The sequence below is a fragment of the Lepisma saccharinum genome, unplaced genomic scaffold (genome assembly GCF_977018435.1).
Source record: "Lepisma saccharinum unplaced genomic scaffold, izLepSacc3.1 HAP1_SCAFFOLD_8, whole genome shotgun sequence".
In the NCBI taxonomy this organism is placed as follows: Eukaryota; Metazoa; Arthropoda; class Insecta; order Zygentoma; family Lepismatidae; genus Lepisma; species Lepisma saccharinum.
The window spans coordinates 692,070-710,912 of NW_028142894.1; the positions used below are offsets into that span (position 1 = coordinate 692,070).

The following is an 18,843-nucleotide window of genomic DNA, read 5'->3' on the forward strand; positions in this document are numbered from 1 at the left end:
CAGATGCACCATACGATCCTATCGAGTCATAAATGGAGACCAAGTACGTTTTCCAGGTTGAGGGTGGCAGATGGAATTTGTTGGAGGCTATCGTGGCCACCTTGTTCATTATTAGTTCTGCTTTAGAGGTAATGATTTCGATGTGCCTCTTGAAAAGCAGCCCCTCGTAGAGAGTGACTCCGAGATATTTTACTTCCTTCACTCTTTTGATGGAATTATTATTTATTTTAATTGTAGGGTTTCTGTTAAAACTTAATTTTCCTTTTAGTAAAACATAGTTGGTTTTATTCGCAGAAAGATCCAATTTGGCTTTGTTACACCATTGCGTCAATCTATTAAGAGCAGTAGAAGTGCGTGATTCAATCTCCCGTCTGGAATTTCCAGTTATCACCAGCAATAAGTCATCTGCATACGCAATACACTTGTGTACTACCTGTAGGCCCTTCATGACTTGGAGACATGGTTCGAAATTAGCATTCCACAAGTGTGGACCGAGGACCGATCCCTGTGGGCACCCTTTAGATATAAGTTTGTTGATTTTTCCTTCTGGAAGAGATAAAAACACTCTCCTGTCGGTGAGGTAGTCAAGTAAGATAGTGTACAGTGTCCCAGGACAGTCCAAGTTCCGCAAAGTTTGGAAAGGGTGGGGCCACCAGAGGTTGTCGAAGGCCCCCGATATATCCGCCAGCACCGCCACTGCATATTTCTCGTCAACCAAGCCAATCGTGTTTAATAGATTGTCTATAGCGTCTTCGGTAGATCTGCCTTTCGTGAAGCCGAATTGAATGTCTGAGCTGTTCGTTAAAGCTGTGAATTCCAAAAGTCTTTTAGTCAGTAATTTTTCGAATATTTTTCCCAATATGTTGATAAGACAGATCGGTCTGTACGACTTGGGGTGCGTTTCTTCTTTTTTCCCGTCTTTTTTAATAATAATAAGTTCAGATTCCTTCCAAATTTTCGGAAATTCCTTAACAATGAGACATTGATTGTACAGAGACGTTAGGAAAGGGGCGATTGCCGGGGTTGTCATTTTAATGATTTCGGCAGGAATTTTGTCTGGACCCGGCGATTTTTTGCTTCTTGTGGCCGTGATTACCGTTATGACCTCCTCCACGCTGAAGGGAAGGAGGGGTCTGTTGTTGTTTTTTTCTTTATAATTGCTTCTGATGTATTTATGGGTGTCGTTATCTTCATTTACGTTATCATCGGGAAGTAGAGTGTTAAGTAGCAATTCCGCTGTGTCTTGCAGGTCCTTGGTGTAGGTGCCGTCCTCTTTCTGCAGAGTTGTAAAACCAGTTCCAATCTTTATCTTGTCCATTGCAACCCTATAGGGGAGACCCCATTTGTCATTTTTTAATTTTGATTCGACAAAGCGTTTCCAGCTATTGGTTTTAAAGTTCTTCAGCTCGGCTTCGTATCTGCTCTTGGCCCTCCTGTAGAGATCTAAGTTTATTACCCTCAGAGCGTGTATTCGCGTCCTCTGGTACAGCTTACGCGCTTTCTTCATGACTTGCTTTAGGTTTTTAAGTTTTTTGGGCCAGAGCTTACCAGATTGTCTCCCGCTGGACGATAATTTCGGGGTTGATTGATCTATTGCATTTTTTAGTTCTTCTGTCACGTATTTTGCCCATTCATGCACGGTCTTCGTAAAGTCCACCTGCGGTGGGAGATTTATTGCTTGCATAAGAAGCCTATGATTAGTTTTTTTCCAGTCGTACGTATTTTCGGCATTGCTTGTGGGTTCGTTGATGTCGGTTAATAAACAGAAGGTGATTATGTTATGGTCACTCGTGGTTTCCATGTCGAAGACCTTCCACTCTCGCACTTTTCCTGAGAGTTCGTTGTTTGATAAAGTGATGTCTATGTTGCTCTTCCCCTGTACGTTGGCGGATTTCCAGGAGCATTTTCGACAAAGAGGTTGTGGCTCGCAATAAAATCTTCCATCAACTCTCCGTTAGGATCCGTTGTGTCGCCGTGCCACCAAGGGGAGGAAGAGTTCGCATCCGCAGTTATCAGTAATTTGTGGATGTTTTAGGCATCGCATGCTTCCCCAATCTTGTCAAGAAAAAATTCGAGGTTAGTGCTGAATTGACAATAACTATTTATAAGGATGAACGTAAAGTTTTCTAGGGAGAGTTGTACACAATTAATGTGCGAGTTCGAAAATTGAGCGATTTTGGTTGGAATGATGTTCTTGTTCATTAAAATTATAGCAGCTTGTGGTTTCTCGCTGTCATGTAATACTTTTATTCCTGACGGTACGTATGGTATTTTACTATTAATAGTATACGGTTCTTGAATGGACAGAATATCAATTTTATTTATATTTGCGAATTCAAATATTTCCTGGGTAGCTAGTTTTGCACCATTGAGGTTGGCCTGTAAGACTCTTATTTGGCCGTTCATGGATGCCTGACGATCTGGTAACATTGTGGCCATTCTTTATGGTGGATAAACGCGACTCTTCCGTACGCCCTTGCGAAGTCAGCATAAATGTCTTCCAGCTCGAAGGGCACTTCCCTTCGTGAGAAAACCTTGTCAAGGAGTTCAAAGAGTTCATTTTCCGTAATTGGTATGTTATTCGACGCTAGAGTTATTTTGTCTATAGCCTCCGGATATGGAAAAGTAATGTTTCTGCCGTTCTTATGTTTATATCTGATTATTAGTCTCAGTGCGGTTGCTAGGTTATCTTTCTGTTCCAGCCGACTGAGGCGTAAAGACGTTTCGAAATCTTTATATATTGTATCTGGGTTTATGTTATTGAAAGTGACTTCCGGTGTAGGTGGGTTTAGGAGTGTCGGTTTGCAAAAATTAGGGTATTTACTGGAAGGTTGGAACTCAGGAGTGTTGGGGTTGAGGTTCTTTTCTGAAGCAGAGGTTGTGTTTACAAGGTTTCTTCGTGGAAGTTCTGAGGGGGTGGGCTCCAGGTGCAGTTGCGCAAGGATGTTTGTTGGAGAGGGAGGGGAGGGAGTAGTCCTTTTGAGTTTAGGAGAATAGTAGATAGTGTGAGGTCTCTCGGGTGATTCCGATGGGGAATCGGGTGGGGTCATAGGCAGAGTTAAGAGATTGTTTGTATTAGGTTCATGGACTGGTGAGGCACAAACTGGTGATGGCGGGGTGGATGAGGAAAGTGGAGAATAACTGTGTGGCATTTCCGAGTAGGATGACTCCGGGGAGCCATATGGGGGGGTTAAGTGTGGGGAAAATGCAAGGCAATGCGGTGAAAACGCTCATGGGTAGTCCGGGAATGTTTCGACTAATTATTTGGTAAGGTAGTCTCGTTGGAGGGGTGGATTGATTGTTGGTTAGGTAAAAATTTGATAATGGATTGTTATTGCAGTGAGTATTGCAATGCTCTGAGTTAAGCATTGTCGATTTTAGCAGGTTAATAATTAGATCGTCAATCGGTTTCTCTTCTTTAGTAGCTAAGATTAGTTTCCATTCTCTTATCTATCTTTCTCTGTATGCTGCCGCCCTTGCTGCATCGCGGCGAACGCGGCAGGGTGTTTTCCTGTTCTTGGCCCTGGATGACTGTTTGGAGTTTGTCTTATAGTCCATAATCGGTTCTTTCAATTAGTCTTTGTAAATGAATGTTATATGTTGGGCAGTCTTTGCCGTCACATTCTTTTTTCCTTCTGAGGCAGGGTATACACTTCTTTGGTTCTTCGATCCTGGGGCACTTATTTCTGGTATGCCCCTCGCAAGCACAGTGAGTGCAGATTTCGTTGTCCTTGCAGTTTTGCTTATGTGTCCTAAATTTCCACATTTATGGCAGTTTGACACGGCAATGTAGTCTTTTATAGACAATGACTGGAAGGATATGAAAACCTGGCCTGTTTTTAGTAGGATCTTTCTTAAGTCAGGGGTAGCTTCGAAGACGCAATGACAATTTGCCCTGTTGCGTGGTCCTGTTTTAAATCTGAGATTAAACTTTTTGATGTAGTCCTCCCATGATATATGATTCTCTAAATTCAACAAGAAAATCTCCTCATAAAGCTCCGTTTCGGATTTATTTGAAGGGACATCGTAGACAATGAGAAGCGGATTTCTCTTTTTAGGAAATTCGGCCCTGATCTTGAGTTTGGCAAGTTCGCGATGATTTATTATCTTCTCTGCCTCTTCTCTGGTCTCCGTTTCCACTATAAGCATTTTGTTAGTCGTCCGCATTTGCTTTATTTTAATACCATCCCTGGGGGGGGGGGGGTTAATTGCCTTTGTAAATACCTCCTGCACCTTTTTTGAATCTTTTGTTCGATTCTCATCTGATATGAAGACAGTGTGCTTGGGTTTCTGCACTGTCTTCTGTATTTGTGCAGTTTTCCCAGATTGTGTTACCGCCGGTTGGGCCAGCGTTTGAGCGTAGGAGGGTTTGGAGTCTGCTTTGGCAGTGCTTTGCAGAATGTCGCATGCTGTTTTTAGAGACTTGTTCTCCGCCACTGTGTCTTGGTGTACCTGAGCCATTTTAGCAACTATTTCCAGAATAGATGTCTTATTCTCTGATGCGATGTTCCTGTCTTTGGTTATCATCAGGTTTAGCTCTAGTGACAGTTTAACGAAGAGTCCAAGCTGTATATCCGCAGTATCTGGAATATTTTCCATTATGGGGTTCATTGTATCCAATTCCCTTCCCTTTGCCCTTGTAATTACGGGGGGTGGGGGGCTGGACTGGGGGCCGCCCCCTATCTGCTGGTTTCTCTTCTTTCTTGGGTCCTCTAATGTTTCCTGGGAGCGCAGTCTTTTGTTAACTACTGTTGTTTGTGAGTGGAGGCCAGACCGATCTGAGACCGGACCGCCAATTTGGAAGGATGGAGTATCATTTTCTATTGTTTTATTCTGTGTGGGGATTTTCCGATTTGATTCCCCTTCTTGGGGCATTCGGAATTGTTTTTCGCTAAACAGGTGTGTAATTTTACTGAAATATATTGTCTGCGATTATAAGTTCAAAGTTTATTTTTCATTGTGGTGTCGACGGTTTGCTGACTGTTCCGAAAAGTCACCGCGTGGGAAAACTCGGAGGATAGTTCTCATAAAGCAAATGGTTTATAAAAGCTCAATACTTACGGCTTCCTGGAGAGCTGGCTTCCAGATCTCCACACAACACCAAAAACAAAACAATCACCACACACACCGCACTAACTCCCGGCACTTTTGGACACACGAAACATTCGTTCCAACTTGATTTAAACGGACGAAGACAGAGCTCGCGCGCGAGACGTCTTCTTCCTAGCGCGTCACTCAGCGAAACGTTGAGATGGACCTAAAATAAATCGGTAAGGATGGGAATGATTGGATTGATCTTGCCCAGGATAGGGACAGATGGAAGGCTTGTGTTGCTGCAGCCATAAACCTTCGGGTTTAAGTATGCTATAGAGCAGGCATGTCCAACGCGTCGATCGCGATTGACCGGTCGATCGCGGGGCGTTTGTTGGTCGATCGCAGTTATATATTGTAATTATACGAATATAAGTTATTTGAATTCAACTTCTATAATGTATAATGGCTGAGTAGGTACACATTTTTGCAAAGATTAACGATTATCTAATAGTAGCTCACTGCCTGTTGTGACAATAAAAAGTAGATAACTGCTTGATTGAAGTTGGATATGCCTGCTATAGAGTATAATATAATTTTAATTAGCTCTGCATTGAAATTCCAGAAGTGTCCCTTTTTTTATTGCAATTTTTATATACCTGTTATCTTCAAATATCAATATGATATACGAAATATCAACTTTATATTCGTTCTACTAATAAGAAGGAATCACAACAATCACTACAATACCGAAGTGAATAAATTTTAATAAATCAGTTATATATGGAAAAAGCTACAGAATTATTCAATTGCTAAAGAGTGGCTTATCCTATTTAGAAATCCTCGTTCCACACATAAATTTTGTCACATGAATCAGCCGAAAATGTAAACAGAATCTGTAGATGCAGCTGAAGTAAAGAAAACAAAGTTATGTCACGAAGTATATAGAAGACATTTTGTTAGTTTTTTTCTAAGCCCACTTTTATGCTCAGATAGGCTAATCGGGACTAAACCTACAGTTTAACGTGTAGTCCGAACCCGTGTGCATTGTGCTTCCACCAGAGGACGGAGAGGCGAAACAGGACCTCTTCATTATAATGCGACAGCGTTATGCTATTTGGGGAAAAAATATACAGAAAGAACTCTCACCAAACGTGGCATTTTATCACCACAGAAGATGCGTCTATTTTAAGAGAGTAATTGCCTGAGACAAGTATTTGAGACTTTCAGAAAACAACGCCATTGTTCACGGAATTAGCTGCCTTGATCCACTAATGAAACGCCGTGCGATTGAAATTACCACCTCAACTTTCAAAGAAGTATAAACTAATGAAACTTCAATTTTGGAAGAGTAAGTTCTGGTTGATTTGTTTTATTGTAAGTCATTTTTCTGCTAATTTAGTAATGACGATGTTATAAGGTTCAATGGTGATTAGATTAAAGTAACGAAGGGGCGAAAACAAACACGCTGACACTCAAAATTCAAACCCTCATAAATTAATACTTTCACAGTGGTTCCAGGCGCCAGGGACTCGTTGCCCTGTATGCTGCACAGGATAGAGGTTGACATTCTAGTGTGTTCGAAATGGTCACGCCATACAACCCAATGAAAAATAGATGAAGTATTATGATCAACTTCGATGAATTTCTTGTGTCCTAAATCATTTTGTTAGCTCAAAAAATATGTTCATGTAACTATACGTGTATTGCTTCTCCCTCATTAGTACGCGTAATATGACAGGTCTTCAGAAAACGAATATCAACTTAGCTAATAAGCTCTTAAATTCTGAACAGATTTCTCAATCTTACTTGTTTATTACTTATGACGAGTGATATTTTGTCAAAATAGCCTTTCATTAGCCTAGAGATACTTAATGGACAATGAACAAATAATTTGTTTTCCGTGTGTGTTTTAAATCATTCCTAATAAGACGTTCATTTTAATCCAAACACTCAGCGGCGGCGATTAGGAGGAGCGGGAAGTGGGGGATGCAGTTCCCCAGCAACATTTTGCCACTTTTTGCCCCCGCACCATGTCCTCTTTATGCTAAGCCTTTTATACTAAGAAAACGTATATTCAGGGGTGCCCACGGGGGGGATTTTCGCGCAGGCTGCGCCATCGAGATTCTTTGGGGGATTTTTTCCCTTCAAATAACGTAAAATTGAACATTTAGATATTTTTCCAAAATACAGGTAAAAATTTTACACCTTAAATTCACCATATTTAATCCATTAGATGAAGAAAAGAAAGCGTTTAAGGTCATTATTGAAGGTGCGAGGGGGGGGGGGATAAATATCCAACTCTTATATATTAGGCCTTAATTGACACGTGGGTTCTGGGGGCAATTCTGAATTATACGTTGGCGGGGACAGTATTCAACTCTAAGTCTTAGATTATGGCGGGTATTTTAGTTAGAGGGGCATTGAGCATTAAGGTATCCAATTCTTGTGTATTACTATTGTCTTAGAATGTTGCAGAAATTCTGGTGTGGAGACTGAGAATTAATTTTTAGGAGGAAATATCCACTCTTCAATATCAACAGTAAGTCTAAAATTGGCATGGACACTTTTGTGGTAGGATTGAGTAAGAAATTTAGAGGGAGAGATAGGAAGCTCTTGATAAAGTGTTAAATCTTAGATTGTCAAGGGATTTCTGTAGGGAAGAGAGAATTTGAACATTAAATTTTGGAGACTGTATTTAGCGATATGGTATCCACACGTTTTCGACCACGAACGTGCAAAAACAGAAGTTGGAAAAGACTAAATATCCCGGGATCCTAAGAAAGTATTGACACCCCGTTAAATTAATATTCTTGAAAGCCTGCAAAGACATGGATGTAAAAATGTTCTTGCTTGCTTCGCTCGCAATAATGTGTTTGTTACAACAATGCGTGTTTGGCGCTTTACTGAGGTGGATGTGAATTTTTATGCTATAGCTGCATTACAAGACATGAGCGATATTCTCCATATTCATGAGTAACATGACTTCTTAAAATATAGTCCTTAGTGTTGGTATACTGCTTAGGGATTACGATATAGTTTTAGGGCGCAAATGATATGATTTGGGAGGGGGACATGATTTTTGTGGGGATGCGCCATTGGCCTTGGGAGGGGGATGGACACCCCTGCGTATATTGTCCTTGCCCCTCAAATGTTGGCACCCAATCGCTGCTACTACAAACATTCAGATAGATTTGTCAGTTGTACAAACCTTGTAAGCTAAGAAAAGTAACCCCCAAGGAGTAAGAAAACTCTTTCAGTCAAAAACTTATACGATGAAAATACTATGCTCAGGAACATGCATTTAAATTACGAGAAACTTCACGATTGTCTACCATCGCACTTTCTATCATTGCCGCCGAATACATAAAATCAAGTATGTGCCTTGTATTTGCAACACAAGCTTAAACATAATTCACATTTATTTCACTGTATTAACATGCATGAAAAAATGTGATTAGAATGTATGGCTGGTGTATGGCTGCGCATGTGTAAACACTTCCTTGAAATAATTGTGTCCATCACAGACGAAACGAAAGGAAATGGAACAAGATGCGAGAATAGATTAGAAAAGAATAAAGAGGAAAACAAGGAAAGGGAAAAGAAGTAAGAGGAAAATCGGGAGTGTAAGAGAGAGGGGGATACATACGTTTTACGTACACATATATACTATATATGGTCTTACATTTATACTGCCCACCCTAATCTATCACTATGGAGCTTCTGCCCACCCGGTCGAAAATTTCTGGCGCCGCCCCTGTTTAAAGGGAATATATAGGGTGCGGCTATGGGTCGGGCGATTTTAAATGCTCCGCAACTTAAGACAAAATAATACATAACAAAGCATACATAAGAGAAAAATTAACTACATTTTTTATTGAAGAAGAATTATCAAAACAAAATACAAATACAATCCTTACATTTTATTTTATTTGAAAATAACATTGCTAAGACGACCTCCATTTCGTTCCACACACTCTATCAATATTTCGGTAGGAATTTGAGCCATCTCTTTTCAGATTTATTCATTATGTTCATTGAGGCTGCATGGTTTTGGTTAGAAGATTTTGCTTTCAAATCCTCCCAAAAAATGATCACACGCGATCAGATACGGTGAACTGGCGGGCTAAGGAATATCCCTGATGTTTTCTTAATACGCTTTTACAGCAAATGCGCGCTGTATCCTGTTCCAAGACTCCACCATAATGAATGGTAAAGCAGGCGCTGCAAGATTGCGGTAGTCACGTGCTACAGCTGTATCCAGTGTTGCAAAATCTCCCGATTCATTGCTGCACCCTGAGTTATGATTTTTCTACACTCTTCACATCCAATCCAGATCGCCTAACAAGTAGGGCCGAACTGGGACGCTGGACGTTATTACAAATCGGTCGCAACACATATAATGTTGTTTAATAAACCGCTTTCTTTTCTGTCTCATATAAATACAACACGACTGTAGTCGGGGCATACTACGGTATACGCTGTATACCCTCTGGTTAACCCAAATCACTAGCGTGTATATATCTTCTGTTACAGTGCGAATATTTTCTAACTTTGGGCTATTTTATATTTATTTACATATTTTGGTCATTACTTCAGTGAGCTTAAGATTCGCTTCGGTGTGAAATCTACCAAAAAATATGCAACAATTGGATGCGGACTACAAAGGTTCTTATCGCTAAACGCGACAATTGGTGTCTGTTGTATTTCTGTTTTAAACACTGATAGAACGAAAGCAAACATAATTGTTGCTTTATATGTTCATTTTCTTGATTTTTTTACGTAAGTATTTCTCGAAGATTTTCACTTTTTGTGTAATTAGCAGTATTATTAAAATTGTCAGGAGTATAGAAACTGATACCAGCACTGCCGAACGCAGGATTTTTTTTCGGATGGGGCTGAATTGTTAATGTGGATAGATAGCATAGCTAAATTCCAAGAACGGGGGCGGAATTTTAATTTTTAATCTTTGTTTTAAGTTATTCAGAGACAAAAGTGGTATCGGGGCTTCTTTAAGGGGGTTTGGAATGTAAGAATTTCGATTTGCCCCGAGATTTCATTTGAAAATTTTGATTTTCTCAATTTAGGGTAGGGCTCTAGCCCCATCCGCCTCCCCCTCCGCGTACGCCAATCGATAACAACTTTTTTTTAATTTTAAAAATGCTCTCTTCTTTATGCCAATTATGAACATATCAGAATCATCAGTATTATATCATTAATAACATTTTCTGTAGAAGTTCACTTCATCCATAAATTTAATGGAAACATAATGCAAAATTATTCGTCTTCATTTAAGCTTTTTGAAAACTTAACGAATACCCTGTGGAAGTTTTGGGACTACAGAACTTCATATATAACTGAAGGGTGGTGAGGGCACAGAGGAAAAAGGGTGCCTAGTGAAACAGAAAGGGATCAGGGGAATTGGATAAGAGAAAAAGTCTCAGATCTCCGTGAAATTTTTGGGGCCCTATTAAATTAATATTATTGTCAACGAGATTTAGTAAAAATTTTCGTGCTCGCTTCGTTCGCAATACGAGCGTTCTGTGGCATCAAATTTATAGGTACTTATTCCTTAAGAACAGCTCTAATGAATGTTTTATTAATGATGATGTGATGTAAATTTACCAAGTAAAGACATGTCGCATGTGCAGGAATGTTTCGAAAATCAAAAACGTTCAAGACAGAAAGTAAGTGTTTGGTGTTCTGATGAAATGATTCTAAATTATACATTTTCTCCGTGGAGTTCTATGGTTCCATTTCCGGTGGTAACACAAAGCAAAGTGGTTCGAATCGCACTTTAAGCCGTGAATCCTTTACCGATTTATGTATCTGGGCGTAAAGTGGAGTTCAAAAACTTTGCAACTGTGTCAGACATAACCAATTCATACACAAACACCAATAGTACACTCCAGGAATAATTTTTTGGCATTATATTTATGTGCCGTGGCGTATGTATAGTTTTTACTTAGCGTCATTTTCTACCACTTTTGGCTGATCGCGACAATGTGAATGAGTGATGATTACGTGAAATTGATTAAGGGACACTAGGAATAAACACCCGTTGCCTGGCCGGAATTTGAACCCGGGAATTTTAGTGGCGATATCGAAGCTCGCCCACCTAACGCGCTCGACCAACGAGCCGGCATAGAATTAGAATTGAATAGAATATAATTTATTTCTCAAGTATGAGCTCTTACAGCTGTACAGTCGTGGAAAGAAATACTTCTCCCATAATACTAATACTACTGACATTAAGGCTCTATTGGGGAAGTATTTTTGCCCATGACTGTACATACCGTACAAGGAATAAAATTTTAGTGCATTTTCCTTAACCCCTCCTTCTCTGTGTACCTCCTCTTCGTACGCACTTGAGAGCTCACAGCCACCGTCTTACATTTCCCTCACTTTCACTTGAGTTGCACTAGTTCACTAAACTATTAGCTAAGCGATTCATAGATTTTTTTTAGTTGTCCCCATTCACTGATTTTCACCCTCTCCACTTTACCGCTTTGCCCAGGCACAGTGTAGGGAAGTTCCCGGCTTCTTTCTTTTGTACCTCTTCTCCTCTCGGTCTCTCCTTCCTAATAACGGTTGTCATTATCTTCTCAATGTTAGATTGGTTTATTCCCCTCACATATTTTTGTTTTGATGCCTCTGCCGTTTCTTTGCACTGGAGGAGAGTGTCAAATTTCGCCTCGTCACTGCATAGCAGGCATTCTGCACTCCAGTTCTTCCATTTGAGTTTTTGTGTCAATCCCTCAAGCCTGAACCAGGTCAGTCCTGACCTTTCTTTTGCGCAACAGGTAACAACAATCCACGTAGTTCCTCCTTCCCCATTCTCGATGTTTTGTTGATGGCGTCGTCTTTGACACACACCCATTATACACACACGTAAAAACGTTCCTGCAATAATGCATAATATGCGATAACGCCCGGACACCTTTAACTCATTTATTTCCTTAATTTTACCACTCGTACTTACTTCTGCTGCATTGCGGAACATTCTTTAAGATGGAGTTATGCCTTTTTCCATAAAATAGTGTAAACTTTTCATATTACGAGTGATTATTTGTCTTTCTTGTTCCGCTTGGGTAACAGACAATATGGCATGAACTCGTCATGGATCATCGCGCCGTGTTTGTGTTTTGTTGTTTTGGAGTGGGTATGCAGTGTTTCAACCTTATTAACCGAAAAATACATTCTTTCGTGTTCATTAAGTCATCACAAACCACTGACGGATAGCCCCAAAAAAACATTCACGATAGCCCTACAAACCATTGCCGGATAGCCCCAAAAACCATTCACGATAGCCCCAAAAAACATTTCTGGCAAGGTTAGGTTAGGTAAGCATAGTTAAAAAAATATCTCGAAAAAAATGCACGTTCGGAAACACTGACGAGACCGCGTGACTTTCGACGCTCTCGCCATCTGCACGCACACAATGGAAACAACGTCATAATATGGCAGGCAATTCAAGTTTCTTACGTAAAAAGTGATTAATTCTTGTTCGGCAGCATTCAAATACGAAGTTTTTAGTTTCCCGTGAAAGAAAATACCTCCAAGAACGTCCAGAATGCTAAAGAAACTCATTTCAGTAAGTACTTTCTCCTGTAAATTTGAAGAAATCCGTCCGGGCGATATCGCAAATTTACCATACATAATACATAGAATAACTAGCTAGCTTACATACAAGGCTGGACTGGGCCACCGGGACCGGGTGCAAGATCCCGGTGCGACCTTACGAAAATACACATTCGGTGCCTTTTTTTTTCTTACTGCTCACAATCGGTTACGGATATAGAAGTGGTGAATTTGTTCCCTTATGGACTTAAAAATAAGACAGCACGACTGAACGCTCTGGCGCCTGTTGACAAGAGTCAATGACTAAAAGGATTATACTGTGTGCGCTACTAGAAGGAACATGAGTTCAGCCAATACGGAGCCAGTGCGTTTGCGCTGTTGCCAAACTAACTGCTAGCGGAAGGGAAAGACAGAGAATTCGTTGTATCCAATATTCAACTTTATTTTTAATAATGCATACACAGTATATATGAGTACAGTGTAATAATATAGTGAATATTTCTACCCATGTAGCACAGAAAGGTTGGGCCAACGTTGGTAAATGGTTATAGATTTTTTGTGCCAACGGTTGGCGAACTGTTGGTGATGTCCGCCTTGCCATCAATCTCCCAACCAACTATTTGCCAACTACAATGGAATAATGTTGCCAACAATCTCCCAACCAAAACTATTTCCCAACGTTGGCCCAACTACAATGGAAAAATTTTCCCAACAATCTCCCAACCAAATCTATTTCCCAACGTTGGCCCAACTACGATGGAAAAACTTTGCCAACCAACCCCCAACCAAATCTATTTCCCAGCTTTGAGCTAACTACAGCGGAAAAACATTCCCAACCATTAACCCTCAATCCAAAAACCAACAAACTATATGCCAATGTTTATGTTTATAATATTAAATATTTTACAAACAATTAATTGTATCACTTTTAGTAGCTATAAAATTTTATTATTAAGACATTTTCAAACACTGCAGGAGAAAAATACAAGAAATTATAGAAAACTTATGTATTTATCTTTTATAAAAGTAAAACCTTTCTTAGCGGAGCCAAAAAGCAAAATGAATTTCACACACACACTTAAATTACCTTCATACATTACAAAAAAAGTAGCAACATGCTATTGTATTTATGGAAGGGAAAAAGGTGCATGAGGTTGACAATGCAAGTGTCAAAGAACATCATACAATGTCATTTCAATAGAATAGCTTATTATTACAAAATGGAATACATACAAATGCTGATGTGTCAGCAAAATCTGGTGTAAGAATACACTTTTTATGTAAATAAGATGAGGATACAATAACTCCGTTCTTACATTCTTTTACCTTAAACATAAACAATCTACTGTTTGGAAGAGGTGAAGTGAAAATATCCAATTTGTTTATGAAAACTTTACAATTAAATTATACAAACCATCATTTATACAAACCTTTTCAATGGAGTTTACAAGAACAACATCACCATCTTTCGTTAAGAAGCAATTATCAGGTGAGGTTATTCCCACAATACAATTCTCATTTCCATTCAAAAGTATAGATTTGATGCAGTCATTCCTATAAACAGGGGAATTGCTATTGCTATGTTGGCCAGATTTTTCTCCTAGTCTTTTAGCTACCTGCTCCAAAGAATTTTGTGGACCACGAACCATCTTATAACGATAAAATCTTGCTAATTATCAGGTAAATCAATTAATCACCGTAATAAGCAATAATATGCATTGGATGGTGGCTGTTCACCGGGAGTTGGACGGCGGAGAGCGAAGGACTAGCCTGTTTCCCGAGAGAAGAACCCGAGCCTCGGGTAAAGGAATATAAAAATACAACTTTATTACCAATGGTCAGATTCAACTGAAATTAAAGACAGCCCAGCAGCAGATTATCATCGACGAAATCCCCAAAGCAGAATTTGATAGGAGATAAATTAAGCCCGATATTAAAGGTTAAACAGCTAGACTGGATAACAATAACTACAGACTCCCTGGCACTGTCTTCGGAACGAACGTGCAGGTTACAATAGGCCAGGTCTTTGGGTAACCTCTCTTCGAGGTGCTTTTTGAGAAGGGTCAAAAACCCCAAATATACGGGCGAAGATAGCAGGACAAGAGGCTACGATTTGAGGACAATTTATCAACGCTTGGCAAGAGAGGGTACCGTAACGAACCTTTTGAATAGCAAATAAATAGACGCGCAGAGAAGCGGAAGACACCAGTTTTACTCAGATTTTCTTCGACGTGTTATCGTGCACAATCTTTCGCGAACCATCCGCTTAAAGTATCCGCTTTGTGTGTCGCACCGTTCCGTGTTGTGTTATTTCGCACGTGTCTGTGTACTATCGATATGGAGTAGAGACAGAGAAAGGCCCTGCTGGGGGGCGTCCGACCCAGTTGCCACCTAGGAAGATGCGGAGATCCAATCTTATCGCCCGGAAGCCATCTATTGACCACGCCGATAAACATCCACGACTTCACCACGAGGACTTTAGCCTGAGCCGACAAAGGTAAGCCGGAATGGACGTGAAAATGGATAAGCTTCGTTCGCCCCGTCGTGACATCCAAGGAACTCGCTTAATTACATTAAATATCTCGAAGTAACATTGCTTATTACGGTGATTAAATTGCACCAACCATCATTTTAACATGTAAAACCGTACTGCTTTTAATTATCCATTTATCCAAAGTATCTAACATTCAGATTGTACGACGCTATAAATTGTCAATATAATTATATAACAGTGATCCTGGTTAACCGCAAAAAGTAACCATATAAAGATTAACATTCAATTACAACAACATAAAAGGAGTAGTGTTTTTGCCGTGCAGGTTAAGCTCCTACCGGAACAGGTTTTTCCGTAAATGAAAAAATAAATGTCAAATTAAGAACAGTTTAAATTAATGTAGCTAACTTTAAACATGCCGCCGAACTATTATTGTATTAATTACTCATGTATTTTGGATTGCCGAGATATGAATGCGTGAGTGAATGTATGAGTGAAAGGGGCAATGATGTAATGTTTATGCATGTGCTCTTTTATAGAAATTACAGTATATATATAGAACTAACCCTGTGGTGTGATTTGTTCTACCCTATGTAATCTCTTGGGCTCCAACTGATGGCACTTACCCTGGGACAAAAGGTAAATAGGTTCTTAATGATTGCCTTTTGTTTATTTGTTTAATTGTTTTTGTGGGTTTGACATTACCATTGTAACGTAGAACCAGTTCGACGTCAGGCACGTTAAATAAGTAGACGTCGCGTTACGTAAAAATCTTCCTAATTGTTTTCATAAAATTTTCAAATGGAAATGCAGAATATTCATCTAAAGGACCAAAATTAGAAATATCTTCAACTACATGTAATAAATTATGAAAATTGTATATCAAAAGTTCAGGAGAATAATACTCTGGAATATATTTAACGAAACAATGAAGAAGTTCATGTGCAAAATTTTGCCATCTTTCCACTTGACTAAGGTCAGTGCTGGCCAAAATGTACAGAGAAACATGCAGGACAAGAAAATTATTAAATAAATGATCTGGCAACACATCTTTCAAAACTATAGTCCCAAAATATAACAGAAATGCTCTAAATTGAGTAGCTTTCCAAAATTTGAACAGCTTCAACGATTGTGGTTTTCTGGAGAATTCCTTTGGAGTATACTGAGCAAGGACAATAAGTCGTTCAGAAATCTTCTGTGTATGCATAGAACTCAATTTACATTTTCTTGGTCCCTTCTCTACCCATACACTAATAAGTTTTTTAACAACACCAAGACAAACTAAATGCATCCAGTCAAGCGGAACTTGCGAAACTAAGCCTACATGCAAATCAGATAAAATGCTTCGAAACTGCTGGTGATCCTCATATTGCATGTTCTTAAAATTTGCATCTGTCCTTAGAACTAAATCATGCTCATACTGCCATGTGGTTCTCCCCAACTATGTTCCTTCCTGAATGCATTTCTCACAGCCAAATAATGAGTTATGAGATACAATGCACTTCAAAAATGCCCTTGCTGGAGCATCTGCTACAATGCAACTTATGGAAAATCCATAAAGTTTATCCTCAATCAAAATACCTGTTCTTTCCAATTCAGAACACTCATTAACAAATTCAAAGAAAAAATCATTTGAAGAGCTTGGTTTTGATACCCCATAATAAATTGCAATGATAAATGGAGAATTGTTAATAGCCTGATCTAAAATTCCCAGCAAAGGCCAAAAATATTTTGTGGAACTTTTATGCAATGGAAGTCCATCAACATTAATTTTCATGGTTAAAATTGTTTAAAATTTTCATTTCTTTTCTGCTTTTCAAAAATCCGATAATGTGGTGTAGATAGTAACCCTGATGATGCCTTTTTTAGTATGTTTTCTTTGACACCAAAGTAAGCAAATGAACCTCCTGAGCATGTTCTCAAATCTATTGTTCTAGGGGTTTTAAGAAGAGTCCTTGAATCCAGAGGAAGTTCTGGTATGTAAGGTTGCAAAATGTGGAGAAGATCTGTGGTTGCACTATTAGACATATTGTATTTCTTTGCCCAAGAAATTAAATGCTCTGAAATAGGAGGTGAGTCAGTTTCCAAATCAGTTACATTACCCTCACTACTGCTACCACTACATGAACTACTTGAAAAATCACGCACACTTTCATCACAAGTATTGGAAACTGAACTTCTAGTCTGAACAACAGAACCACTTTGAATTATGTCTGTAGATCCTGAAACAGAAGGAACTTCGTGAAATTCACTCATTATAATTTCTGCAGCTTTAGTAATGACTCTTCTCTCATGTCTTGCTGAAAAACTATCACCAGTCTTTACTTGTTTACTTATTTCTTGATGTTCCTGCAGTTGCCTTTTCCTTTCTACGTTGCTCTCGGCCGCCATCTCTATCTTTGACAATGCGGAACCAGTTTTGTATCACTGAGTGTATTTCATAATCTGATGCATTTGATGTACATGAATTCCTTCGAACTGAAACTAAAAACAATTCAAACTGTTAGATCCATGGATGAACTAAAATGTAACATACCATATGACAGTGCTCGAAAAATCTTCTTCAGAGCTAGGCGCCAGCTCTGAAAATCAGGCATGCATGCTATAAGAAGCTGAGCATCACCATATTCAAAACATCGCTAAATCATATGATAAAGTGGAAAATGGGGGTTGGGAGACAAAGAGCAAAAAATTGTTACCTATTCTATAGAATGTTCAGAACGTTGTTAAAAAAAATCATTTGCTAACTTACGCTGTACTGCAATTTCAACTTACTCTTCAAAATTTCATATATGGAAACTTAAAAAATGGCAATATTACAGCAAAAGATCATAGTCCCCATTCTGGAATTTTTAGTTGCCATGGCGACTGGGACTTTTCGAGCCCTGCCATATATGTGTACCCATCTCTAGTATGAGGATTAAACTTATTCCCTGCCCCATTAAAGGAAACTAATATTGACATATTTTCTATGTGGTGTGGCATTAATCCTTTACATCTAGTCAGTTACTTATACTATATCCTAGGAAAAGGATGAGGAAGGAAATTTCCATAAATTACAGATTCACCACAATATTCATTTTGTGTGAGTGATGTAAAACTGCAGTGAAGAAACTTGAATGGCTAGCCTGACCTCATCTGAGATCTAACTCACTACCTTCTGAATAAAAAGTGAAGGCTCATAGAGCCAGGCTTGCTGAATTGTGGAAATGAGTTTGCACTTATGAACACTGTTCTAGTAAAAGCAGAATATTCCAGTGTTGCATGAAATAATATTAGTTCTTCCTATTAAGCTAATAAAACAGCTGAAGTAAAAAAAAATTACCAAAAACAATGGTCAAATAAAACAAATATATTTTTTTTAAATAAAACTGTTTCTTAATATATTTTTTACAATTTCCTTATTAGAGGATTTTTAAAGATTTATGTAAAGAATGCACACTGTTAATAATAAATGCTATAAAACTTTCCATCTGTACATTATTCGGATTTTATATCAAAAAGTAATGGCCCTTCTGTCTAATATAGTTATGAATTGAAAAAAGAAAAAAAAATAACAGCCTTCTAACTTACTTGGTACAAGTAACATTAATTTCAAATTTCGGAGAGGTGTTTTATTGTGTTTTCCAGTCCAGTTATGACGTGCTGCCAATGTGTTAGAAAATATCTTTTCCAGAATTCTTCGCACAATTTGCTGTACGTTCTTGCCTCCAATAAAACTCATGTATGATTCCTAC

General features: G+C 38.9%; 1 protein-coding gene across 1 annotated transcript; it reads right to left on the reverse strand.

The window, feature by feature from the left end:
• Positions 1-15,866: 15,866 nt before the first annotated feature.
• Positions 15,867-16,700, reverse strand: LOC145982245 (uncharacterized). The gene has a single exon (XM_083115824.1). The coding sequence runs from the start codon at positions 16,479-16,481 to the stop codon at positions 15,867-15,869; it is 615 nt and encodes a 204-aa protein (XP_082971950.1). The 5' UTR covers positions 16,482-16,700.
• Between the last annotated feature and the right edge of the window lie 2,143 nt (positions 16,701-18,843).

Excerpts from the sequence above, each read along its gene's own strand:
- LOC145982245 (XM_083115824.1), bottom strand. The coding sequence starts at position 16,481 with ATGCAATATGAGGATCACCAGCAGTTTCGAAGCATTTTATCTGATTTG.